At 44.6% G+C, this 25,427-nt stretch overlaps 1 protein-coding gene across 1 annotated transcript in view; it reads right to left on the bottom strand.

Annotated features, from left to right (window-relative positions):
* Positions 1-25,427, bottom strand: part of LOC123766700 (osmotic avoidance abnormal protein 3) — a gene marked incomplete in the record, with an annotated part of 181,017 nt that overhangs the window by 126,657 nt on the left and 28,933 nt on the right. The window contains 2 exon segments of the mRNA XM_069307699.1: positions 5,583-5,688; positions 9,870-10,121. Of these exon segments, the coding sequence (XP_069163800.1) occupies positions 5,583-5,660 (78 nt within the window).

The raw sequence follows: 25,427 nt of genomic DNA, 5'->3' as shown, positions 1-25,427 counted from the left end.
TCGATTATGCCGCACCTGCACTCACAAATCTATCACACCAACAGTGGAAAAAGCTTGAAGTTGCCCAAAACAATGCTATGAGAGCGGCACTGGGAGCCCCCATGTGGACCAGGCTTGAAACTCTTAGACTGGAGACGGGTTTGCCCTCTCTACAAGAAAGAATATCACAAAGGACAGCTACAATTGTCAGTAAGATAATTATTTCTTCTGATCCAATCCCAGTACGGCAGGTCTTGGTGGTTGGACTAGGCCAAAACAATGGAAACTCTTGGGTTACAAGGGCAGGAAAAGTCCTAAACAGACTACATTTAAAAAACATGATTCTTGATAGAGAGGGTGATCATCCACACCCAAATTACACTCCTTCCGCGCCGTGGGAAGAGCCTACTTTCAAAATAGTAATAGAAAGTCTCCCAAAGAAAAAGGCTGCCTATGATCCGACAATCCTAAGGCGCATAATAGAAGAGCAAATGTATAGCATAGCAGTAGCAGGAGCCACCCACATCTTCACACTCAAAATGCAATTATACACACAGACTCAAAAGCTGCACTTCAAATACTAGGACAAAAACAGTGGAAAGATAATGTGGAAATAATTACCACCATTTTGTATCTTGGAGCAGTCGCTAAAGGCAAAGGACTCAACATAACTTTAAACTGGATCCCATCCCATATTGGAATCCCATTAAATGAAAAAGCTGACGAAATTGCTAAATTGGCAACTCGTCATCCAGTGATACATATGGTCACTGCTTCACAAGCGGGGATTTTTCTGGCGGGGGAGAAAGAAACAATTGCGCAGCGCGTCCCGCGGCGTTGCGCGGGCAGTTTGGGGCCGTATAAATACGGGCGCACAATGGGGCTCTGCCTCACTCCGCCCGCCCTCGCCGCTGCCCTCGCAAAACCCCACCTTCCCCCCCTTTGCAAGCGGCTGCTTTTGTACCCCCGTCATGCTTTGCACAGTTGTCCCGATTGTCTCCCCACTGCATGTGGGAAGGGGGGTGCAGCGCCGGTCCCCAAGTGTCCCGCTGTCCGCAGCTAATACTTTGCCCAGTCTAGGTGCTAGTAAGCCCTACTTGTAGTCACACCCCCTTCTCCTTATCCATTAGGTCTTTTACGGCCTCTTGGCCGGGTACATTACGTGTTATGTGGTCTCTCACTTATTAGTTATTCTTTGTGTCCTGCCTGTTATATCCTAGTGTTATATAATTACTACACATTTGCACTCGGCCTTAATTCTAGTACCAGTTAACCTTTAGGTTTCTGCAGAATTAGTTTCCATGTCACTATAGGCTAAGGTCTCATACTTACTACGGGTGTACCTTAAGTTAAATCTAGTCCTCGGACTTGGAATTGTTACTGTTAATTCTTACTTTATATATTTACTTTATATATTTTGATATAAACGTTATATATTTACTTTATATATTTACATGTTCAATATTAAGTTTAATATAATATCAACTTGTTATAAGTCTATAATATAAACCGTGTTTAATATAGACTTTATATAATTACTTACTTTATATTTGAACTTTATATATTTACATGTTCTGCAGAATTTAATCCTCAATAAACTTTAACGCCCCATACTGCCAGTATCTTTCTCCCCCTGGTCAGAAAAAAACAATTCAACCCAGCCTAGAGAACATAAAAAACATCATCACCAAAAAACTCTCACATCTCAACAAAGCCTACCTGCACCAGAGAATATCTGAAGGTTCGCCATCTGCAACATGGTATCTTCAGGCTACCAAATTAGAAAAGTTAAATATCCCAAAAGGAATCCACAGGGAAATAGCAGTTAGGTTATATAGACTACGTCTAGGTTACAGATGCAACTGGGAGATTGGTGAACCCCGACAGAGAGAGTGCATCTTCTGCCAAACTGTCACAGAAAAGCCATTACTTCACTATCTTCTGGAATGTGAAGCAACCAATGACCTTAGAAGAGCTTTAAGAGTTCCTGAATCATGCAGTGGTCACCCTGAAGCCATCAACACAGCCACTCTCCTGGTCAACAAAGGTGTCCAGCAGCTGGACACCCTCATAAAGACTGTGAAGCAGTATCCTCCCCCGCGATAACAGCTTGATGGTTAAATGCAAACTCAGAATAAAGAGAAATTTTTTTTTACCACTTACGGGCTATTCATGCCCGTGCCACCTCTTGGGTGGCTTAATTTTCATCAACATCATCGGCAGAGGGAATTACCAGAGATGGGGTTAGGAGGTATCTGCTCAATCTAGATGTGACTAAGGCTGTTGGACCTGATGGAATCTCACCATGGATGCTAAAAGAGGGGGGGGGGGTAGAAGCACTTTGCATGCCACTATCTATGGTGGATAACAAGTCACTGGAAACAGATCAACCACAGAGTTGGAAGGAAGCTAACATAGCCCCAATATACATAAAGGGCGAATGGCAGGAGGCCTTAAACTACTGGCCGGTGTCCTTAAATTGTATACCATACAAAAGGGATAGATAAGATTGTGAGAAAAAAGCTGGTAGCACATCTGAAGAGAAGGGATTGTTTAACACACCACCAGCATGGGTTCAGGGATGGCAAATTGTGTTTCACAGGTTTGCCTGTGAGTGCACAACCACTAAAATGTGTATACTCTCTTCAGTTTTCTCATGTCAATTTTCGTGTTACATTGTTCAATTTGGTATCAAATTGTTCGCAATAGAATTTTCTAAAGGGGTTTATGCATACAAGGTCAAAAAGCCTGGCATGTCACCCGAAGCAAACCCGAAAATCGGCCGAGTGTTATCCGTGAGCGTTACCCCATCAATTTTCGTGTTACATCGTTCATTTTGGTATCCATTTGTTCGCAAAAGAATTTTCTAAAGTGATATACACATATCAGATAAAAATAAACAGGCACACTACCGACAGCAAACTAGAAAGTCTGCTGAGCGTATATCCCATGAGCGAGCACCATCTGCCCATCCACAATAAAATGTGTATACACTGTTCAGTTTTCTCACCTCCATTTTCATGCTATGTCATTCATTCTGGTATCAAATGATTTGCAATCTAAAGGCGTGCATTTTAAAGCTAGTCCCATAATGATTGGAAACAAATAAAATTTTAACAAATATTTTAATTTTGGACGTCACGGCCGTCCGTTTCGCACATCCGCAGAGTTAGTTGTGGACGTTTGCGAACAAATAGGGGCCAGTCCAGTGGAGTGGAGAGATAAGGACAAAGCCACAGTTAAAGAGATCCTTAAAGGAGTATAGATGGAGAGGGAAGAACAAAATATAGAAAAGGTTTTCAGGCTTGGCCACAAGGAGACCAATTGATAAAAGAGGTACTGTAGTCACAAGCGAGAAGACAAACGAGGCCATTTTAGCAAGGAAGAGCAAACTATTCAATATGCCAAAGTTCAAAACGGTATTCCTGCCGAGGAATATGACAAAAAACAAGAGAATGAGGGCAGCTGCAGTGAGGAAGGAGTGCAGGGTGAGAGAAAGGTATTAGGGAACCATAGCTCTGAACCCTACAATCCCAGAGGGGAGTGGGGAACCCTCCACAGGCAGTTCAACAACCCCAGTGGGAGGAGCATCACCCCCACCTTCGACCCAATAAAAGCCTTACCTGCCCCAACCCCTGCCAGCCCTTCCCTTCTCCCCCTTCTCCCCCCACCCAAGTCCTCCCTTCTCTCCCACCCCGCAACCCGCCCCTCCTCTCCCGGCCCCCACAAGCCCTACTTCCTCTCCCACCCACCAAGCCCTCCCTTCTCCCCCCTACCCTTACTCAAATCTCTGAATATGTTAGATATTAAGTCACTGCAGATCCTCTCATATGTATTTTATATATATAAAACGCTGAAATGTAATGTCAATCCTGACCTTAAAAGCTTCTTAGAAGGTTGTAACAGAACCCATGGGCACAACACCAGGAACCAATACCTATTTGATATTCCAAGAGTACGAATTAATCAAACTAGAAATGTGTTACAAATCAAGGGACCCAGAATGTGGAATGACCTTCCCAATCATCTCAAAGACTGTACCTCTCCCAACCAGTTTAAGATAAAAACTAAGTTCTACCTAATTAACTCCATGTAACCTACCTTACCCCTAAATGTCATCCCATGTCTTACTATTTTAAACAATGTCATACTATTTTAAACAATATGCTGTTTGTTGACCAAATAGTATATTTGCTATTTTCTACCATGTTCCTCCCCTTTCTTTATTTTTTATTTTTCAACACAATTTATACTTTAATCTTAATTAGTATTCAGTTTTAATCTAAGTGTTTTTCCCCCCTCACCTTGCCCAAAACGCTATGCGTACTAGTGGCTTTAGGTATTGTATGTACTAGCTCTTTCTTTAAATCCAACATTATGTTTGTAACTCATCTGCAATGTATGTACCTTTACCAGAATAAAGAATCTGAATGTTGTTACATCCCAAATTCACAGCACCGTGTAAGGCATGGTGATATTTTACTTGCTGTTCCACCAAATCAAGAGAGCCGGATGCAGTGTTGTCTGGCGCTTTTATCGCGGAATTTCAAGATAACACCATTAATAGTGTCCAAGAAATGTGTAAGTACTTCATTCATAATGATGTGCTGCCCGAAATCTTAGCGAAGTATCCAAAATTTGCTTACTGTAAGTAATGCATGTACATGGCTGTAAAGCTGCCGCCCAGTTGGGTGGGTGTGGAGCACATGACTGTAAAGCTGCCGCCCAGTTGGGTGGGTGTGGAGCACATGACTGTAAAGCTGCCGCCCAGTTGGGTGGGTGTGGAGCACATGACTGTAAAGCTGCCGCCCAGTTGGGTGGGTGTGGAGCACATGACTGTAAAGCTGCCGCCCAGTTGGGTGGGTGTGGAGCACATGACTGTAAAGCTGCCGCCCAGTTGGATGGGTGTGCAGCAAGACTAGTAATTGTGTGACTCATCATAGATTGAATGATAAAGATTAAGCCACCCAAAAGGTGGCACGGGCATGAATAGCCCGTAAGTGGTGGCCCTTTTGAGCCATTACCAGTATCAATAGATGATACTGGAGATCTGTGGAGGTGCGACCCTACCTGACGGGATATGTCTCCCGTGGACTCATCATAGATGTATAGTGCCTTGTATAGTGACTGTTGTGAGCTTCTTGTTGAATCACTTGTGACACAAAAGATTATTGATGTGGGTATTTGTGTGGGTGATTAAATATGTATATGTATGTATATATATATATATATATATATATATATATATATATATATATATATATATATATTATGTGTGTTATGTGTGTTATGTGTGTGTGTGTGTGTGTGTGTGTGTGTGTGTGTGTGTGTGTGTGTGTGTGTGTGTGTGTGTGTGTGTGTGTGTGTGTGTGTGTGTGTACATGTATGTATGAGTATGTGTACATGTACATATAACATTAATAATTTTGAAACCAGCGTCAAAATATTGTTATTTGCTTAGCTAAACGAACTAGAGGGTTCAGTTCCTGATCCGATTATGTGCCTCTGTAATCCTTTACACCACTGCCCACGGGATGAGTATGGGATGCATAATAAAGAAAGAAATTGAATTGCTTTTACTAGAAAAAGTGTGATTATCTTACCTCGCAACCCAGATCCTTCTCTCGCTTGTTCATAGGTCGACATCGTACAATAACCTTCACCGTCTCAGGTGACGCCATCTTTCCAGATGTACGAGCAAATACACCGCTGCAGAAGGAATATATTTTTTATATTATATATATATATATATATATATATATATATATATATATATATATATATATATATATATATATATATGTGTGTGTATATATGTATATATAAATAAGCCTAATTGCCTAATAAGCCAAGTTTTTATGAATTAATTGTTTTTCGACTACCTAACCTACCTAACCTAACCTAACCTAACGTTTTCGGCTACTTTACCTAACCTAACCTAACCTATAAAGATAGGTTAGGTTAGGTTAGGTAGGGTTGGTTAGGTTCGGCCATATATCTACGTTAATTTTAACTCCAATAATAAAAAATTGACCTCATACATAATGAAATGGGTAGCTTTATCATTTCATAAGAAAAAAATTAGAGAAAATATGTTAATTCAGAAAAACTTGGCTTATTAGGCAAATCGGGCCTTGCATAGTAGGCTGAGAAGTGCGCTCTGGCTACTAGGTACGACATATATATATATATATATATATATATATATATATATATATATATATATATATATATATATATATATATATATATATATATGTTGTTGAAAATGACCGAAAGAGTATGATTAATAATTCTAACACGAATCTTCTCAATATTTCTTATGTTTTTCTTCACTGTTGAGGGTAATTTAAAAATTAACTCTCCAAAATTAATTCTTTATTTCTGGTCTGACGCCTGAACGCGTTTCGTAATGCTTATTACATTTTCAAAGACTTCATTTACACATAAAATTCATCATACTTATATTTGGGTGAGGTGAGGTGAGGTCTTGGGAGATGATATGGCACAAAAGTTTTGGGTGGGGTGACAAAGCTAAGACAGAACACGAAACAATGGATATAAATTGAATATGAAAACATGAGAATGTTAGTAACTGCAGAAGGCCTATTGGTCCATACCTCCTCTTGCTGCTTCTATGTTGGTTCGAGGTCTTGAAGTGGTTGTGCTTCTATGTTGGTTCGAGGTCTTGAAGTGGGTAGAATATAGTTGTGCATTAATTGGCTGTTGATTGCTGGTGTTGACTTTTTGATGTGTAGTGATGTGCTGATGTCGAGTCTCCTGCTATCGCCGTATTTATCGATGCTTTCTGTGTTGCTTATTAAGATTTCTTTGGTGATGGTCTGGTTGTGAAGAAATTATATGTTCCTTGATGGAGCCCTGTTGTTTGAGCATGGTTAATCGCCTAAAAAGAGACGTTGTTGTCTTGCTTATATACCGAGTTCTTTGGGGCTTACAGTCCCCAAGCGGGCATGTGAAGGCATAGACGACGTTGGTCTCTTTCAAGGCGTTCTGTTTGGTATCTCGGAAGTTCTTCATGAGTAGGTTGGCCGTTTTCTTGTTTTTGCAGCAAATTGTCAATTGTATCTTCTGATTTTTGTCTCTGGCGATAACGTTCCCATTATTAATATCTATCATGACAATTTCCTCGATTTTGTGAGCCGTCGAAAAAAAGTTGCATGGCGTTTCACTGTTCTTTTGATGTCGTCTTCAACATAACTTTTAGAGAAGCCATTGTTGCCTTGGACCTGCTTTACTTTACAGAGTTTTTCATCGACCTGCTTCCAACCAGAGCTGTGAGTGAGAGCCCAGTCGATGTAAGCATTGATAACACTCCTCTTGTAACTGTCTGGGCAGTCACTATTGGCATTAAGGCACATTCCTATGTTAGTTTCCTTAGTGTAGACTGCAGTGTGGAAGCCACCATTCCTTTCCGTGACTGTTACATCTATAAAGGGCAGCTTCCCATCACTCTCCATCTCATAAGTGAAACATAACACCGAATTTTGCTCGAATGCCTCCTTCAGCTGCTGCAAACATCTGACATCAGGTACCTGCATAACAATGTCGTCAACGTACCTACAGTTGACATGGACTTGAAACACGCCATATACTGCAGGCACCTCCTATTAGACTGTTTTACAGGAACTTCTTTTTGACAGCTCACAAAACAGAAGAAAGTGTCCTGAAAGATATTATTAATAGGAACGTTATCCCCACAGACAAAAATCAGAAGATACAATTAACAATTTACTACAAAAACAAGAAAACAGCCAACCTACTAATGAAGAACTCTCCAGACACCAAACAGAACGCCTTGAAAGAAACCAACATCGTCTATGCCTTCACATGCCCGCTTGGGGACTGTGAGCCCCAAAGATCTCAGTATATAAGCAAGACAACAACGTCTTTTTCTAGGCAATTAACAATGCATAAACAACAGGGCTCCATCAAGGAACATATAATCTCCTCACACAACCAGACCATCACCAGAGAAATCTTAACAAGCAACACAGAAATTATCGATAGATACAGCGACAGCAGGAGACTCGACATCAGCGAGGTCTTACACATCAAAAAGTCAAAACCAGCAATCAACAGCCAATTAATACGTAATTACATTCTACCCACTTCAAGACCCCGAACTAGCACAGAAACAAGAAGACAAATGTATACCCATGGTTATATACCATTGTATATATCCATTGTTTCATGTTCTGTCTTTTCCCATTGATTTGTTTCTTATCATGTCACCCAAAAACTAATATGAGCACGATCTGAGTATGTAAAAAAATTGTCTTTGAAAATGTAAGAAGTGTTCTTACAAAACGCCTCTAGGCGTCAGACCATAAATAAAATTTGAAAATGAACTCTGGAGAGTTAATTTTCCAATTACCTTCGACAGTGAAGAAAAACGTAAGAAATATTGAGAAGTTTCTTGTTAGAATCATTAAATTCTTGCCCATTCGGTCATATTCAACAACATATGTTTACAAGAAAGACTGCTACCAAAATATACTAGTATTATATTATATATATATATATATATATATATATATATATATATATATATATATATATATATATATATATATATATATATATATATATAAGGTTAAGGCGTCCTGTACATACCAGTTGCAGCTCCTATCTACATACAAAGATGTATGGTTATATATATATATATATATATATATATATATATATATATATATATATATATATATATATATATATATATATATAACCACCTCTGGAGCAATTGTAGGGACCCACAGCCTTCAAGAAGAAATCTAAGAGCATGAACTCTTAAATCTTTTCCTCTCCTACCACCCCTATATACAGTATATAATTTGTATGTTGAGCAGTGTCGTCTATGTTGGCATCTTCACATTCTGGTCTTGTTCTTACTCTCATGGTGGGTAGAGTGAATAGTTCCGTAATTTGGGTATTTATGGTAGGTTATACCCAACCTACCATAGGTTATACCCAACCTACCATAGGTTATACCCAACCTACCATAGGTTATACCCAACCTACCATAGGTTATACCCAACCTACCATAGGTTATACCCAACCTACCATAGGTTATACCCAACCTACCATAGGTTATACCCAACCTACCATAGGTTATACCCAACCTACCATAGGTTATACCCAACCTACCATAGGTTATACCCAACCTACCATAGGTTATACCCAACCTACCATAGGTTATACCCAACCTACCATAGGTTATACCCAACCTACCATAGGTTATACCCAACCTACCATAGGTTATACCCAACCTACCATAGGTTATACCCAACCTACCATAGGTTATACCCAACCTACCATAGGTTATACATAAATACCCAAATTACGGAACTATTCCCTCTACCCACCATGAGAGTAAGAACAAGACCAGAATGTGAAGATGCTAACATAGACGACACTGCCCAACATGCCACGCCCACTACATCTGATTAATCACTATGTGTTTCGAACACATAGTGATTATGTGTACGAAACACATAGTGATTGAATGTGTTTCGTACTCTATTTTCGCCGTATTCTACTCCTTTCTCCTTTATCCCTTATTCTATACCCATTGTTTGATCCATCTGTATTCACCTGACCCACTAACAGTATACGTATCTGCAACACTGGCTGATACTAATAGTATCAACCAGTGTTGCAGAGTGCGACATTCGGCGAGTGTTGCAGAGTGCAGGATTCAGGTAATGTTTGTGTGTGCGACATTCTTCGACACCCGCTGGATCTCAACTACGGTGATGGATCTTTCATACACAATTACGGAGCTTGAAAATATGCAAGGAGCTTTGAGATATTCTTGGAGGCAACACAAGTCACTCACAATACAAGACAAGACAGAAGACACTAGTACTCACGCCAAGCTTCACTGAAGGAAGCGATCAAGGCCAGAAACTGATCGTGGTTGTTGCGAGGTGGTGGTGGTGGAGTAGTGGCCAGACTGCTGGTGGTAGTGGTGGTGGTGATGGGGTAGTGGCCAGACTGCTGGTGGTGGTGGTGGGGTAGTGGCCAGAGTGGTGGTGGTGGTGGTGGTTGTGGCCGCCTGTCTACTGCCCAATCCACCTCATCCTCGTCATCCATCCTTCATGTTCCGCTCCACACCAACATTTCTGTTGGAGATGGTGGTGATAGATGAGTGGGCTGTTGGAGATGGTGGTGATACATGAGTGGGCTGTTGGAGATGGTGGTGATACATGAGTGGGCTGTTGGAGATGGTGGTGATAGATGAGTGGGCTGTTGGAGATGGTGGTGATAGATGAGTGGGCTGTTGGAGATGGTGGTGATACATGAGTGGGCTGTTGGAGATGGTGGTGATGGATGAGTGGGCTGTTGGAGATGGTGGTGATGGATGAGTGGGCTGTTGGAGATGGTGGTGATAGATGAGTGGGCTGTTGGAGATGGTGGTGATAGATGAGTGGGCTGTTGGAGGTGGTGGTGATAGATGAGTGGGCTGTTGGAGATGGTGGTGATAGATGAGTGGGCTGTTGGAGATGGTGGTGATAGATGAGTGGGTTGTTGGAGTTGGTGGTGATAGATGAGTGGGCTGTTGGAGATGGTGGTGATAGATGAGTGGGCTGTTGGAGATGGTGGTGATACATGAGTGGGCTGTTGGAGATGGTGGTGATAGATGAGTGGGCTGTTGGAGATGGTGGTGATACATGAGTGGGCTGTTGGAGATGGTGGTGATACATGAGTGGGCTGTTGGAGATGGTGGTGATAGATGAGTGGGCTGTTGGAGACGGGTATGTTCATTGTTAGAGTTTTAAAAATAAAAATATTTATTCAGGTAAAAGTACATATTAGATTTAGATTTTTTATTCAGATCTAGATTTAGGTTTAGATGTTTTTTCTCCTCAAGGGCATTAGACTTGGTTTTAAGGGAAAGGATTACCTCATTTACATCAGTGGAATTTGCAGGCGTTAGGTACAGAGACTGTGGACAGTGGGCTGTAAGATAGTCCTGAACATCAGTACTGGAAGATGGAATATCATTTGCAAGGGATGACCCAATGGAAGAGAAGAACCTATTGAACTCAATGGCAGTATCAGAGGCTGCACGCTCACCATCGTTATTGGACAGCAGTATTGGTTTGTTATTTAAACTCTTCTTTGGTCCCAATATTTGTGAAATTGTGCTCCATGTTTCTTAATGTTGCCCTTTGTTTGGGTAAATTTAACTTCGTAGTATTTAGTTTTGGCTCTTCTAATTATTTTAGATAGGAATGATGAGTAATTCTTTGAGAATTCTTTGGAGACGATTCCAAACCTATACTTCTTCTCAAGGTCATGTTTTTTTATTAATGGATTTAAGTATTCCCTTTGTAAGCCAAGGATTGTTTAGCTTTTTAGTTCTGACTTGTTTCGTTAGCATAGGGCAGTGGGTGTTATAAAGGCTGAGAGTTTTTTGAAGAAATGATTGCACTGCTAGGTTGATGTCCCCTATGTTACCTAATTCGGACTCCCAGGTGACATTAGCAGCAGCAGCTATAAAATTGCCTATGGCAGTTTCATTGTGCAGCCTGAAGCTTATATCCCTTGTCTCTAGACCTTGTCCACATAATGTTGGATTTAAAGATGGAGCTAGTACATACAATACCTAAACCCACTAATACTCATAGCGTTCCGGCCAAGGTTGGGGGGGAAAATCACTTAGACAAAAACTTAATAGTAATTGAGCTTAAAGTATAAATTAAGTTGAAAAAAGGAATATATAAACAAGCGGGGGAAACATAGCAGAAAATAGCATTTATACAAATTGGTCAACAGACAGCATTGTTTAAAATGGTAAGACATGGGTTGACATTTAGGGGTGAGGAAGGTTACATGGAGTTTATTAGGTAGTACTTAGTTTTTATCTTAAACTGGTTGAGAGAGGTACAGCCTTAGACATGATTGGGAAGGTCATTCCACATTCTGGGTCCCTTGATTTGTAGAGCATTTCTAGTTTGATTAAGTCGTACTCTTGGAATATCAATAAGGTATTTGTTTCTGGTGTGGTGCTCATGGGTTCTGTTACAACCTTCTAGGAAGCTTTTAAGGTCAGGATTGACATTACAGTTTAAAGTTTTAAATATAGAGAGTACACACGAGAGTATGTGCTGTGACTTAATATTTAACATATTCAGAGATTTGAGTAAGGGTACCGAGTGCTGTCTGGGGCCAGAGTTATATATTGTTCTAATAGCAGGTTTGTGTTGAGTAATTAGAGTACGTAAATGATTTTGGGTAGTAGAACCCCAAGCACAAATACCATAGTTTAGATAAGAATAGATGAGAGAGTAATAGAGCGTCACCAGGGCAGGGCGAGGTACATAATATCTGATCTTAGAAAGAATGCCAACAGTTTTATAAACTTTTTTTGCTATATGTTGAATGTGTCCCGGGAAATTCAGCTTGTTATCGATGAGGACACTAAGGAATTTACCATCAACTTTGTTACTAATTTGGATATTGTTTATTCTTAGATTAATTTGATCTGAGGATTTATTATCAAACATAATATAAAAGGTTTTGTCAGTGTTAAGGGTGAGTTTGTTAGCAGTTAGCCAAAGATGACTTTATTTAGTTCAGTATTCACTGTGACACTTACAGCAAGGGGGTCAGGACTGTAAAAAATGAAGGTTGTGTCATCAGCAAATAAAATTGGTTTGAGGTGTTGAGAGGCATGTGGAAGGTCATGAGAAAGTAGTAGTAGATGAGAAATGAGGAGATGTAGTAGTAGTCATGAGAAATGAGGAGAGGGCCAAGTATGCTGCCCTGGGGAACACCAATGTTGATGGGTAGGGTGGGAGTTGTGCGTTACACACACACACACACACACACACACACACACACACACACACACACACACACACACACACACACACACACACACACACACACACTAGACGATAAAACAAATAAGGAAGTTATTTTTATACCAGAGGCAACATAACTATATAGTCATAGCTACAAACACCAGAAGAAAAGGTCTAGACAGAAGCTTTATTTTTTTTACCAATGTAGTGATGGATGGTTGATATAAATTGTTGAAGATTCTGAGCAATGAAACAACACTAAGGCTTAAAGCTGTTTATCACGAAATATTGGACTCCATCCTTACCTTACCTAGCCAGCCCAACCCTAGCATACCTGTATACCTTGTGTTAGTTCCGGGGCTTAGCGTCCCCGCGGCCCGGTCCTTGACGAGGCCTCCTCGTTGCTGGACTGGTCAACCAGGCTGTTGGACGCGGCTGCTCGCAGCCTAACGTATGAATCACGGCCTGGTTATTAATCAGGTATCCTTTGGAGGTGTTAACCTAATCCATTTAATAGTATTTATTAATTTAGAATATAATTGCTGGAAGTTGAATAATATGACAAACCCGTCGATGGTTTCCTCATAATTAAATAACTATGTTGACTCCCAATATATGAGCCGGGTATTAAGGATCGTCCGTGAAAAATTCATTGGTACCATCGACCTTCAGGGTGTGTATTGACTCAGTATTGACAAGTAACGCTGCTACTCTAGACCACACAGCTGGCCACAAGGCGGGGGCCAAGCTCTCGGCAAAAGGACGTAAGTCTTAGGCACTTCTGAGAAAATTGCTTGAGTCAAAGACATGGACTCGACTGTCTAATGAAGGTATAGCAGTATGTTATCAGTAACATCGCGGAGAAGACTAACTACAAGCCGATGAAATACACGACTGAGTGTAACATTTGGCAATAGATCGTTCGACAGATCTTTCAGTGGAAGCTCCTCGGCCTGAAACACTCGCATGCACACACTGACACACACACACACACACACACACACACACACACACACACACACACACACACACACACTGACACACACACACACACACACACACACACACACATACACACACACACACACACACACACACACACACACACACACACACACACACACACACACACACACACACACACTGACACACACACGCCCAGTAGGCTCAGATAGCTATGGCTATCAGATAGAGCTATGGATAGCTCTAGCTATCAGATAGCTATGGCTCAGATAGAGCCCAGTAGGCTCAGGAACCTGTACACCAGTTGACTGACAGATGAGAGGCGGGACAGGCAGGAGCCAGAGAGTAACAGTAAGAGGCGAGAAGTCGTACTGGCAAACAGTAACGAGTGGAGGACCTCAAGGATCGGTGATGGGCCCAATACTATTTCTAATATAGGTAAATGACATGTTTACGGGAGTTGAGTCTTATATGTCGATGTCTGTAGATGACGGGAAATTAATGAGACGAGTTGTGACAGATGAGGATTGTAGGATCCTCCAAGAGGACTTGAACAAGTTGCAGAGATGATCGGAGAAATGGTTACTAGAGCTCAACACAAGCAAGTGTAAAATGATGGAAATGGGAACACGTGACTGGAGACAATTTTTGTTTTAATTATCGGGGGAAAGCGCCAAGCTATTACGACTTTATAGCACTTGAAAGGGGACCAGGATAAGGATTTGGGTTGGGACGGGAGCGGGGGTGGAATGGTGCCCAACTACTTGGACGGTCGGGGATTGAACGCCGACCTACATGAAGCGAGACCGTCGTTCTACTGTCCAGTCAAAGTGGACAGGAGACAAAAGGGACAGTACACAATGAAGGAAAACTATCTACCTGTAACGACTCGAGAAAGAGATCTGGGTTTAGGCGTAACACCGAGCCTAACTCCAGAGGCACATGTATATAGGATAACGTCAGCAGCGTACTCTGCGCTAGCAAAAGTTAGATCATTATTTAGGAACCTAAGGAGGCATTTAGAGTACTTTACACTGTCTTCGTGACACCAGTCTTAGAGTATGCTGTCCCATCATGGAGTCCCCACCTAAATAAACACACAAGGAAACTGGAAAAGGTTCAAAAGTTTGCGACGAGGCTCTTCCCAGAATTGCGAGTAATAGGATATGAAGAGCGACTGGAAGAACTCGGCCAAGTTAAGTTACTGTGCGTCCCAGTAACTCCATAATATTTCTCACTAATACTCGAACTCAGATTGCCGCCGTGCGCCACGTCAGAATCACGAAGTGAATGTCTAATCGAAGCAAAATGGTGAAAAGTGAAGAATTTAAGTGTGATAAGTACGAACTTTGATACACCAGGTGATAAAGTAAAGTAGGAATAACAGACCGTATCAAGTGGAATGCCATGGAATCACTTAACAGTACAAGTCATTTGTGTGACATAGCTACTGATAACATTATTACGAGGAGCAAATTTACAGTTTAATCTTGACTTGTTGACGATTTTTGTGAAGAGAAGACTTTCATCTGTGGCTCCGTGTCCAGTGTTCTATGGTGTGACTGGGCACATGATTGCCGCACTGTTGCTGCTTGCTAAGCTGTCGTTATTAATGAGCCACCATGCGTCTCACTCCGTCCATTGTTTCCAGTATGCCCGCCCTGTAGCGTCGCTTGCAGTGTGCACTGCTGTACACATACCAGTAACCTAGAACGTGGATGCCACGTGCGGCCAGTGAAGAAGGATAACAAGAGGAGACCGCCACCATTGTGCCGGGTTTCGCTACATCAAAGGATTATCGAGGCTCACCGTCCAATTAGCGGGTATGAATGAGATGTTGAGTGATGAGGCCGGCCAGTAAAAAGTGGTCCTTCTCTTCATTTCGCTATTGTTGTCTTGTGTTGACCCCGGGTTGACCAGCCAGTCAAGTATATCTGTGTTGACCCTGGGTTGACCATCCACTCAAGTATATCTGTGTTGACCCTGGGTTGACCATCCAGTCAAGTATATCTGTGTTGACCCTGGGTTGACCAGCCAGTCAAGTATATCTGTGTTGACCCTGGGTTGACCATCCAGTCAAGTATATCTGTGTTGACCCTGGGTTGACCAGCCAGTCAAGTATATCTGTGTTGACCCTGGGTTGACCATCCACTCAAGTATATCTGTGTTGACCCTGGGTTGACTATCCAGTCAAGTATATCTGTGTTGACCCTGGGTTGACCATCCAGTCAAGTATATCTGTGTTGACCCTGGGTTGACCAGCCAGTCAAGTATATCTGTGTTGACCCTGGGTTGACCAGCCAGTCAAGTATATCTGTGTTGACCCTGGGTTGACCAGCCAGTCAAGTATATCTGTGTTAGCGCCCATTACACGACACAGGTGAACGACTGAGGTAACGTAGCATTGTCAGGCCGTTAACCCAGTGTGATAACACCCAGACAATTGCACAGGTGTTAAGGATTATCTTAATCCTATACATTTATGGTCTTGGTGACCGATTATCTTAATCCTACACATTTATGGTCTTGGTGACCGATTATCTTAATCCTACACATTTATGGTCTTGGTGACCGATTATCTTAATCCTACACATTTATGGTCTTGGTGACCGATTATCTTAATCCTACACATTTATGGTCTTGGTGACCGATTATCTTAATCCTACACATTTATGGTCTTGGTGACCGATTATCTTAATCCTACACATTTATGGTCTTATTGACCAGAGTTGTTCATTGTGATTATTGTATGCGGGACTATCAATATACAAGTGAACATGTTAGTCTATTGATTATCTTAGTGCAATGTTGTAACGAGAGAGAGAGAGTGAATCGCGAGTGTTCAGGTTATCTTATTTTTTTACCTCTTCAAGAAGGGGAGACAGGTAGTGGTGTCAGTATACTAGCTCCATGGGGAAGAGTTCCCTTATGAGTTATGCTATTGTTTACCTTTGCTAAAGTGACACTATTAAGGTAACGAAAGCTCCCTGTTTATTAGCTATACATTTATTAAATAAACGTATTTATTGTAATCACAGCTTTCAGTCAATTCCTTCCCAAGTACTAATCTCTGAAATATAAATACTCTATTAAATACCTATTGGGTAGAGGGCCTGGGCATCGCTGCCCTACAGCCGTGGGTAGAGGGCGTGGGCATCGCTGCCCTACAGCCTTGGGTAGAGGGCCTGGGCATCGCTGCCCTACAGCCTTGGGTAGAGGGCGTGGGCATCGCTGCCCTACAGCCGTGGGTAGAGGGCCTGGGCATCGCTGCCCTACAGCCGTGGGTAGAGGGCGTGGGCATCGCTGCCCTACAGCCTTGGGTAGAGGGCGTGGGCATCGCTGCCCTACACCCGTGGGTAGAGGGCGTGGGCATCGCTGCCCTACACCCGTGGGTAGAGGGCGTGGGCATCGCTGCCCTACAGCCGTGGGTAGAGGGCGTGGGCATCGCTGCCCTACAGCCGTGGGTAGAGGGCGTGGGCATCGCTGCCCTACAGCCTTGGGTAGAGGGCGTGGGCATCGCTGCCCTACACCCGTGGGTAGAGGGCCTGGGCATCGCTGCCCTACAGCCGTGGGTAGAGGGCGTGGGCATCGCTGCCCTACAGCCGTGGGTAGAGGGCCTGGGCATCGCTGCCCTACAGCCGTGGGTAGAGGGCGTGGGCATCGCTGCCCTACAGCCGTGGGTAGAGGGCGTGGGCATCGCTGCCCTACAGCCGTGGGTAGAGGACCTGGGCATCGCTGCCCTACAGCCGTGGGTAGAGGGCGTGGGCATCGCTGCCCTACAGCCGTGGGTAGAGGGCGTGGGCATCGCTGCCCTACAGCCGTGGGTAGAGGACCTGGGCATCGCTGCCCTACAGCCGTGGGTAGAGGGCGTGGGCATCGCTGCCCTACACCCGTGGGTAGAGGGCGTGGGCATCGCTGCCCTACAGCCGTGGGTAGAGGGCGTGGGCATCGCTGCCCTACAGCCGTGGGTAGAGGGCGTGGGCATCGCTGCCCTACACCCGTGGGTAGAGGACCTGGGCATCGCTGCCCTACAGCCGTGGGTAGAGGGCGTGGGCATCGCTGCCCTACAGCCGTGGGTAGAGGGCGTGGGCATCGCTGCCCTACACCCGTGGGTAGAGGGCCTGGGCATCGCTGCCCTACACCCGTGGGTAGAGGGCGTGGGCATCGCTGCCCTACACCCGTGGGTAGAGGACCTGGGCATCGCTGCCCTACAGCCGTGGGTAGAGGGCGTGGGCATCGCTGCCCTACAGCCGTGGGTAGAGGGCGTGGGCATCGCTGCCCTACAGCCTTGGGTAGAGGGCGTGGGCATCGCTGCCCTACACCCGTGGGTAGAGGGCGTGGGCATCGCTGCCCTACAGCCGTGGGTAGAGGGCGTGGGCATCGCTGCCCTACACCCGTGGGTAGAGGGCGTGGGCATCGCTGCCCTACACCCGTGGGTAGAGGGCCTGGGCATCGCTGCCCTACAGCCTTGGGTAGAGGGCGTGGGCATCGCTGCCCTACAGCCGTGGGTAGAGGGCCTGGGCATCGCTGCCCTACACCCGTGGGTAGAGGGCGTGGGCATCGCTGCCCTACAGCCGTGGGTAGAGGGCCTGGGCATCGCTGCCCTACAGCCGTGGGTAGAGGGCGTGGGCATCGCTGCCCTACAGCCGTGGGTAGAGGGCGTGGGCATCGCTGCCCTACACCCGTGGGTAGAGGGCGTGGGCATCGCTGCCCTACACCCGTGGGTAGAGGGCCTGGGCATCGCTGCCCTACACCCGTGGGTAGAGGGCGTGGGCATCGCTGCCCTACAGCCGTGGGTAGAGGGCGTGGGCATCGCTGCCCTACACCCGTGGGTAGAGGGCGTGGGCATCGCTGCCCTACAGCCGTGGGTAGAGGGCGTGGGCATCGCTGCCCTACACCCGTGGGTAGAGGGCGTGGGCATCGCTGCCCTACAGCCGTGGGTAGAGGGCGTGGGCATCGCTGCCCTACACCCGTGGGTAGAGGGCGTGGGCATCGCTGCCCTACAGCCGTGGGTAGAGGGCGTGGGCATCGCTGCCCTACAGCCGTGGATCAACAACAATGTCATGTGGAGCCCTCAGTGTACCCTGATGTCCTCGGGGCACAACCACATCTTTACTTATTTCATCAAATTTACGTACTAATTTATTTCATATATTTGTTCCACTTGACTATACTTTTATATTTGTACATGTCTAAACAAACTGCAGAAACTATTAAAATAATTAACAAACAGGTAGGACATGGTGACCTGCTTGTCCACCTGGCGAATAATTTCTGCTTGAGTAATAAAAGGTTGAAACTGAAGATCTAATCTTCAAAATACCTTCTTCTGAGAATATATTTATTACTGAGGTGTCCGACCACTGCATGTCTGGTGAGAGGAGGGGGGGGGAGGGAGCGTAATGTGTGGGGGGTGGGGAGGGTAGGGGGGGGCGTAATGCAGGGGAGTGGTGGTGTAACCTTATGAGGACGGGCTGGGGGAAGAGGGGAAGGGGAGGGATTACACACTGAAGATAAGTTGGATGCCTGCTGGGATTGGGGGAGGGAGCTCTAGGGGAGTGGGTATGTTGCTTTGGTCACGGGCGCGGAATATTGATTGGCTGAATAATTCATCAGCTGGGCGGCGACGTCATCGATGACGTCATATAAACACTGGCCACAACCCCTGGCAACACACGCATATGTACATGGGATGACAGGCGCGGGCACACGCACACGCACACACACACACAAGCACAGGCGCGGGCACACGCACACGCACACACAAGCACAGGCGCGGGCACACGCACACAGGCGCACAAGCACAGGCGCAGGCACACTCACATGCACAAGCACAGGCGCAGGCACACTCACACACACACGCACAAGCACAGGCGCAGGCACACTCACACACACACGCACAAGCACAGGCGCAGGCACACTCACACACACACACACAAGCACAGGCGCGGGCACACGCACACGCACACAGGCGCAGGCACACTCACATGCACACACACACAGCCACAGGCACACTCACATGCACAAGCACAGGCGCAGGCACACTCACATGCACAAGCACAGGCGCAGGCACACTCACACACACAAGCACAGGCGCAGGCACACTCACACACACAAGCACAGGCGCAGGCACACTCACACACACAAGCACAGGCGCAGGCACACTCACACACACACAAGCACAGGCGCAGGCACACTCACACACACAAGCACAGGCGCAGGCACACTCACACACACAAGCACAGGCGCAGGCACACTCACACACACACAAGCACAGGCGCAGGCACACACACACACAAGCACAGGCGCAGGCACACTCACACACACACAAGCACAGGCGCAGGCACACTCACACACACACAAGCACAGGCGCAGGCACACTCACACACACGCACAAGTACACATCAGTCAAGCATAAGACTAAACTGGAAAAGGTTCAAAGGTTTGCCACCAGACTAGTACCAGAACTGAGGGGTATGAGCTACGAGGAGAGACTACGGGAATTAAACCTCACGTCACTGGGAGACAGAAGAGTTAGAGGGGACATGATCACCACATACAAGATTCTCAGAGGAATTGATAGGGTAGATAAAGACAGACTTTTTAACACAAGGGGCACCCGCACTAGGGGACACAGATGGAAGTTGAGTGCCCAAATGAGCCATAGAGACGTTAGAAAGAATTTTTTCAGTGTCAGAGTAGTAGACAAATGGAATGCATTAGGCAGTGATGTGGTGGAGGCTGACTCCATACACAGCTTCAAGTGTAGATATGATAGAACCCAGTAAGCTCAGTAACCTGTACACCAGTTGATTGACGGTTGAGAGGCGGGACCAAAGAGCCAGAGCTCAACCTCCGCAAGCACAATTAGGTAAGCACAAGTGCAGGCATACTCACATGCACAAGCACAGGCGCAGGCACACTCCACAAGCACAGGCGCACTCACTCACACAAGCACAGGCACACTCACTCACACAAGCACAGGCGCAGGCACACTCACACACAGGCGCAGGCACACTCACACAAGCACAGGCGCAGGCACACTCACACTCACACACAGGCGCAGGCACACTCACACACAGGCGCAGGCACACTCACACACGCACATAAGCACAGGCACACACACACACACGCACATAAGCACAGGCACACACACGCACATAAGCACAGGCACACACACACACACGCACATAGGCACAGGCACACACACACACACACACGCACATAAGCACAGGCACACTCACACACGCACATAAGCACAGGCACACACACACACACACGCACATAAGCACAGGCACACTCACACACGCACATAAGCACAGGCACACACACACACACACGCACATAAGCACAGGCACACACACACACACACGCACATAAGCACAGGCACACTCACACACGCACATAAGCACAGGCACACACACACACACACACACGCACATAAGCACAGGCACACACACACACACACGCACATAAGCACAAGCACACTCAGAGTTCCAGAAATACGAGAGGGAATAGTTAACCAGGCACCACTAGAAGAGTTTGGGAATACCAGTGGGGATGTAAGGAAGCTTTTGCTAGAGTTAGATGTGACAAAGGCTATTAGGCCCGGATGGAATCTCACCCTGGATACTAAAGGAAGGTACAGACGCACTGTGCCTGTCACTCTCCATGGTGTATAACAAATCACTGGTAACAGGTGAACTGACAAAAATTTGGAAGACGGCTAATGTAATTCCGATATACAAGAAGAAGGATAGACAGGAGGCACTGAACTACAGGCCAGTGTCACTAACTTACATACCAAGCAAATTGGTGGAAAAGATTGTGAAGAAAACTAGTGGAACATCTAGAACGAAAGAACTTTGTAACACAACATTAGCATGGGGTTCAGGGATGGCAAGTCCTGCCTCACAGGATTAATTGAATTCTACGACCAGGCAACAAAAATCAGACAAGAAAGAGAAGGGTGGGCAGACTGCACATTTGTGGATTGCCAGAAAGTCTTTGACACAGTACCACACAAGAGACTAGGGCAAAAGTTGGAGATGCAGGCAGGAGTGAAAGGGAAGGTACTCCACTGGATAAGGGAGTACCTAAGCAACAGAAGACAGCGAGTCACTGGGAGTGGTGAAGTCTCAGATTGGCGAAGCGTCACCAGTGGAGTCTTGCAGGGTTCAGTCAGTTCAACACTGACCGTTCCATCAACACTCACTCTCCCTTCAACATCTTTAAGGGACCTATTTAATAACTCAAGATTCCGTTCAACACTGTCTTTATTTGCTGCAACCTTAGTAAGGGCGTCAACTTTATCCTGTTCCTACAGGCCAATGTGAGAAGGAATCCACAACATTTTTATGTTTACCCCCCCTTGTTAAGTATGCTTACATATCTATGTATATATATATATATATATATATATATATATATATATATATATATATATATATATATATATATATATATATATGACAATGTCAGACCACGGATCAAGATCTGACCACGTCAGATCACTCCTTCTGAAGATGTATTAATATACGAAAGTACTTAAGGAAATTCCTGTTTCATTTTTCCTCCGTGGTCTGACATTATCACATTTTTAATCACGTGTTTATTTTCGTGATATACACACACACACACACACACATATATATATATGTATATATATATATATATATATATATATATATATATATATATATATATATATATATATATATATATACATTAGCACATTATTACTTGATTGCAAAACTGTTTATTGTTAGTAATGAGGAAAGGGTGTCGGAAATAATTAAGCTGTCTACTTCAGTGTTGTGAATAATTTCGAGTGCTACCAACCAAAGTATTGCTACCAACACAGCTTGCATTGTGGATGCCCAGTTTCTAACTTTTATATTCCTTTGAATTGTGCTGCCATCGGGCTGATGAGCAATAACAGCACTTCCTGCCCTCCCTGTAGCTGTATTGAGTGATTCGTCAGTGTATATGGTCTGTGCTATGTTGTTTTCAGCTTGTATATTGTGAATGTGTTCTAGGGTGCTTAACAGCAAGCTGAGCATGAGGGTTGTTTGTGATTAGTTTCTTGGTGGGGTATGCAGGGGTCAGGATGTCAAAAGGTACTATCTGCCAGGATGGAAGGAAGTGCTGTACTCTTTCATCTGTACATGCATCGTGCAGTCCCATCATTTTAATATGAGTGGCTGTTCTTTGAATCCATTCAGACTCGCTGGTTCCATTGCGTATGTTTTGTAACAGTTCAACTGACACAATGTTGCTTTTGTTATCACGCAGAAGCTTTAGTCCCATCTTAAGATTTCAAATATTATATCTTTAATGCTAGGTATATTTAATTCCTTCAGCACATTGAGAACTTTGTTAGTTATAGGACACCCAAGTATAATTCTCAGTGCTTCCATTTTGCATTTTTTCCAGTCTATCAATACTTTTATCATTTTGCAGGACTAAAGCTGGTGCACGATAGTCTATCAGAGACCTTATATATACTAAGTACATAATTTTTGCTATTCTAATATTAACATCGTGTTTAGGGCTATACCCCACTACAGTTCTGAGAACCTTGAGTCTGTCTCTACGTTGTTGGTGTAACTTATTGACTGGAGTTGAAGTACAAGGGAAAGAGACCAAGGTATTTGAAAGAAGAGACATAGTCGATTGGTATGTTATCTATCGTAAGTTTTCGTGGTCCACTTTTGCGATTACCAATTTGTCTGTTAAATATCTTAGTTCTAGCAGCGTTGATTACAAGACCAAGGCCTTGATTTGATTTGTTGATTATTGCCGCCGGAGGCGGTTAGTTTATTGTGCACCCCATACTCATCCTGTGAGCGTTTAGACATGCGTACCAGGAACTGGGATATGAGGTCATAACGAGGAACGGTGCTCGACATAACGCGTTACAAGCACCAAAAAAAAATAATTTCGATTTGACAAGACCGTCGAAGACTCATTTTTGTTCATTCTTTGATCCATGCAACCATGTAGGTCGGTGCTCAATCCCCGACCGTCCAAGTGGTTGGGCACCATCCCCCCCCCCTTTCCCGTTCTATCTCTAATCCTTATCCAGATCCCTTCCCAGTGCTATATAGTCGTAATGGCTTGGCGCTGTCTCCTGATAATTCCCTTCCCTTCAAAGAATGCACAAAATCCAGTCCAAATAAAGAATTCAAGTGAATTCTTGACTAGGACTGGTCGGTGGAACAACGTTCTCACTTTATGCAGGTCGACGTTCGATCCCCGACAGTTCAAGTGATTGGGTAGCATTCCTTTCCACTGTCCCATCCGAAATCCTTTATCCTCATCCTTTCCAAGTGCTATATACTAGTAACGGCTTAGTTCTTTCTCCTGATAATTACCTTGCCTCTGTGATCCAGGTTTGTTCAGTTCATGGGGTTTGAAGCAGGCGTTAGAAACACATTTTAAAATGCGTCAGGATTATCCAATATATTTATAATAGTGTATATATTCATCAATCAACAATCCTAGCTCAATATGTAAATATATAAAGTTGTAGGCATATCTGCCTACAACTGTCTGTAATTTTGTGACCAAAAATGATTGTGTTGGGTTATTTTGTAACTGTTAAATTAAGATGTTTTTTAGGATAGGTAAAGTTACGTTTGAATACGTTTATGGAATAAGTTATGTTGTGGTAGAATAGCCTTGGTTAGGTCAGATTAATTTTTAAGTAAGTTAGCGAGTTAATGACATCGAGAATACATATAGCACCCAGAGTGTGATTTTGCTGCCTGACGTCACGCTGTATCCTGGGGACATGTATGAGACGTCACGCTGTTTCCTGGGGACATGTAAGTGACGTCACGCTGTTTCCTGGGGACATGTAAGTAACGTCACGCTATATCCTGGGGGACATGTAAGTGACGTCACGCTATATCCTGGGGACATGTAAGTGACGTCACGCTGTATCCTGGGGACATGTAAGTGACGTCACGCAGTATCCTGGGGACATGTAAGTAACGTCACGCTGTATCCTGGGGACATGTAAGTGACGTCACGCTGTATCCTGGGGACATGTAAGTGACGTCACGCTGTTTCCTGGGGACATGTATGAGACGTCACGCTGTTTCCTGGGGACATGTAAGTGACGTCACGCTGTTTCCTGGGGACATGTAAGTGACGTCACGCTGTATCCTGGGGACATGTAAGTGACGTCACGCTATATCCTGGGGACATGTAAGTGACGTCACGCTATATCCTGGGGATATGTAAGTGACGTCACGCTGTTTCCTGGGGACAAGTAAGAGACGTCACGCTGTTTCCTGGGGACATGTAAGTGACGTCACGCTATATCCTGGGGACATGTAAGTGACGTCACGCTGTTTCCTGGGGACATGTAAGTGACGTCACGCTATATCCTGGGGACATGTAAGTGACGTCACGCTATATCCTGGGGACATGTAAGTAACGTCACGCTATATCCTGGGGGACATGTAAGTGACGTCACGCTATATCCTGGGGGACATGTAAGTGACGTCACGCTGTTTCCTGGGGACATGTAAGTAACGTCACGCTATATCCTGGGGACATGTAAGTGACGTCACGCTGTATCCTGGGGGCATGTAAGTGACGTCACGCTATATTCTGGGGACATGTAAGTGACGTCACGCTATATCC

The sequence above is a fragment of the Procambarus clarkii genome, chromosome 60 (assembly GCF_040958095.1).
Source record: "Procambarus clarkii isolate CNS0578487 chromosome 60, FALCON_Pclarkii_2.0, whole genome shotgun sequence".
Lineage (NCBI taxonomy): Eukaryota > Metazoa > Arthropoda > Malacostraca > Decapoda > Cambaridae > Procambarus > Procambarus clarkii.
The sequence above is the reverse complement of the archived record's forward strand: the minus strand, read 5'-3'. Positions and strand labels throughout refer to the sequence as shown.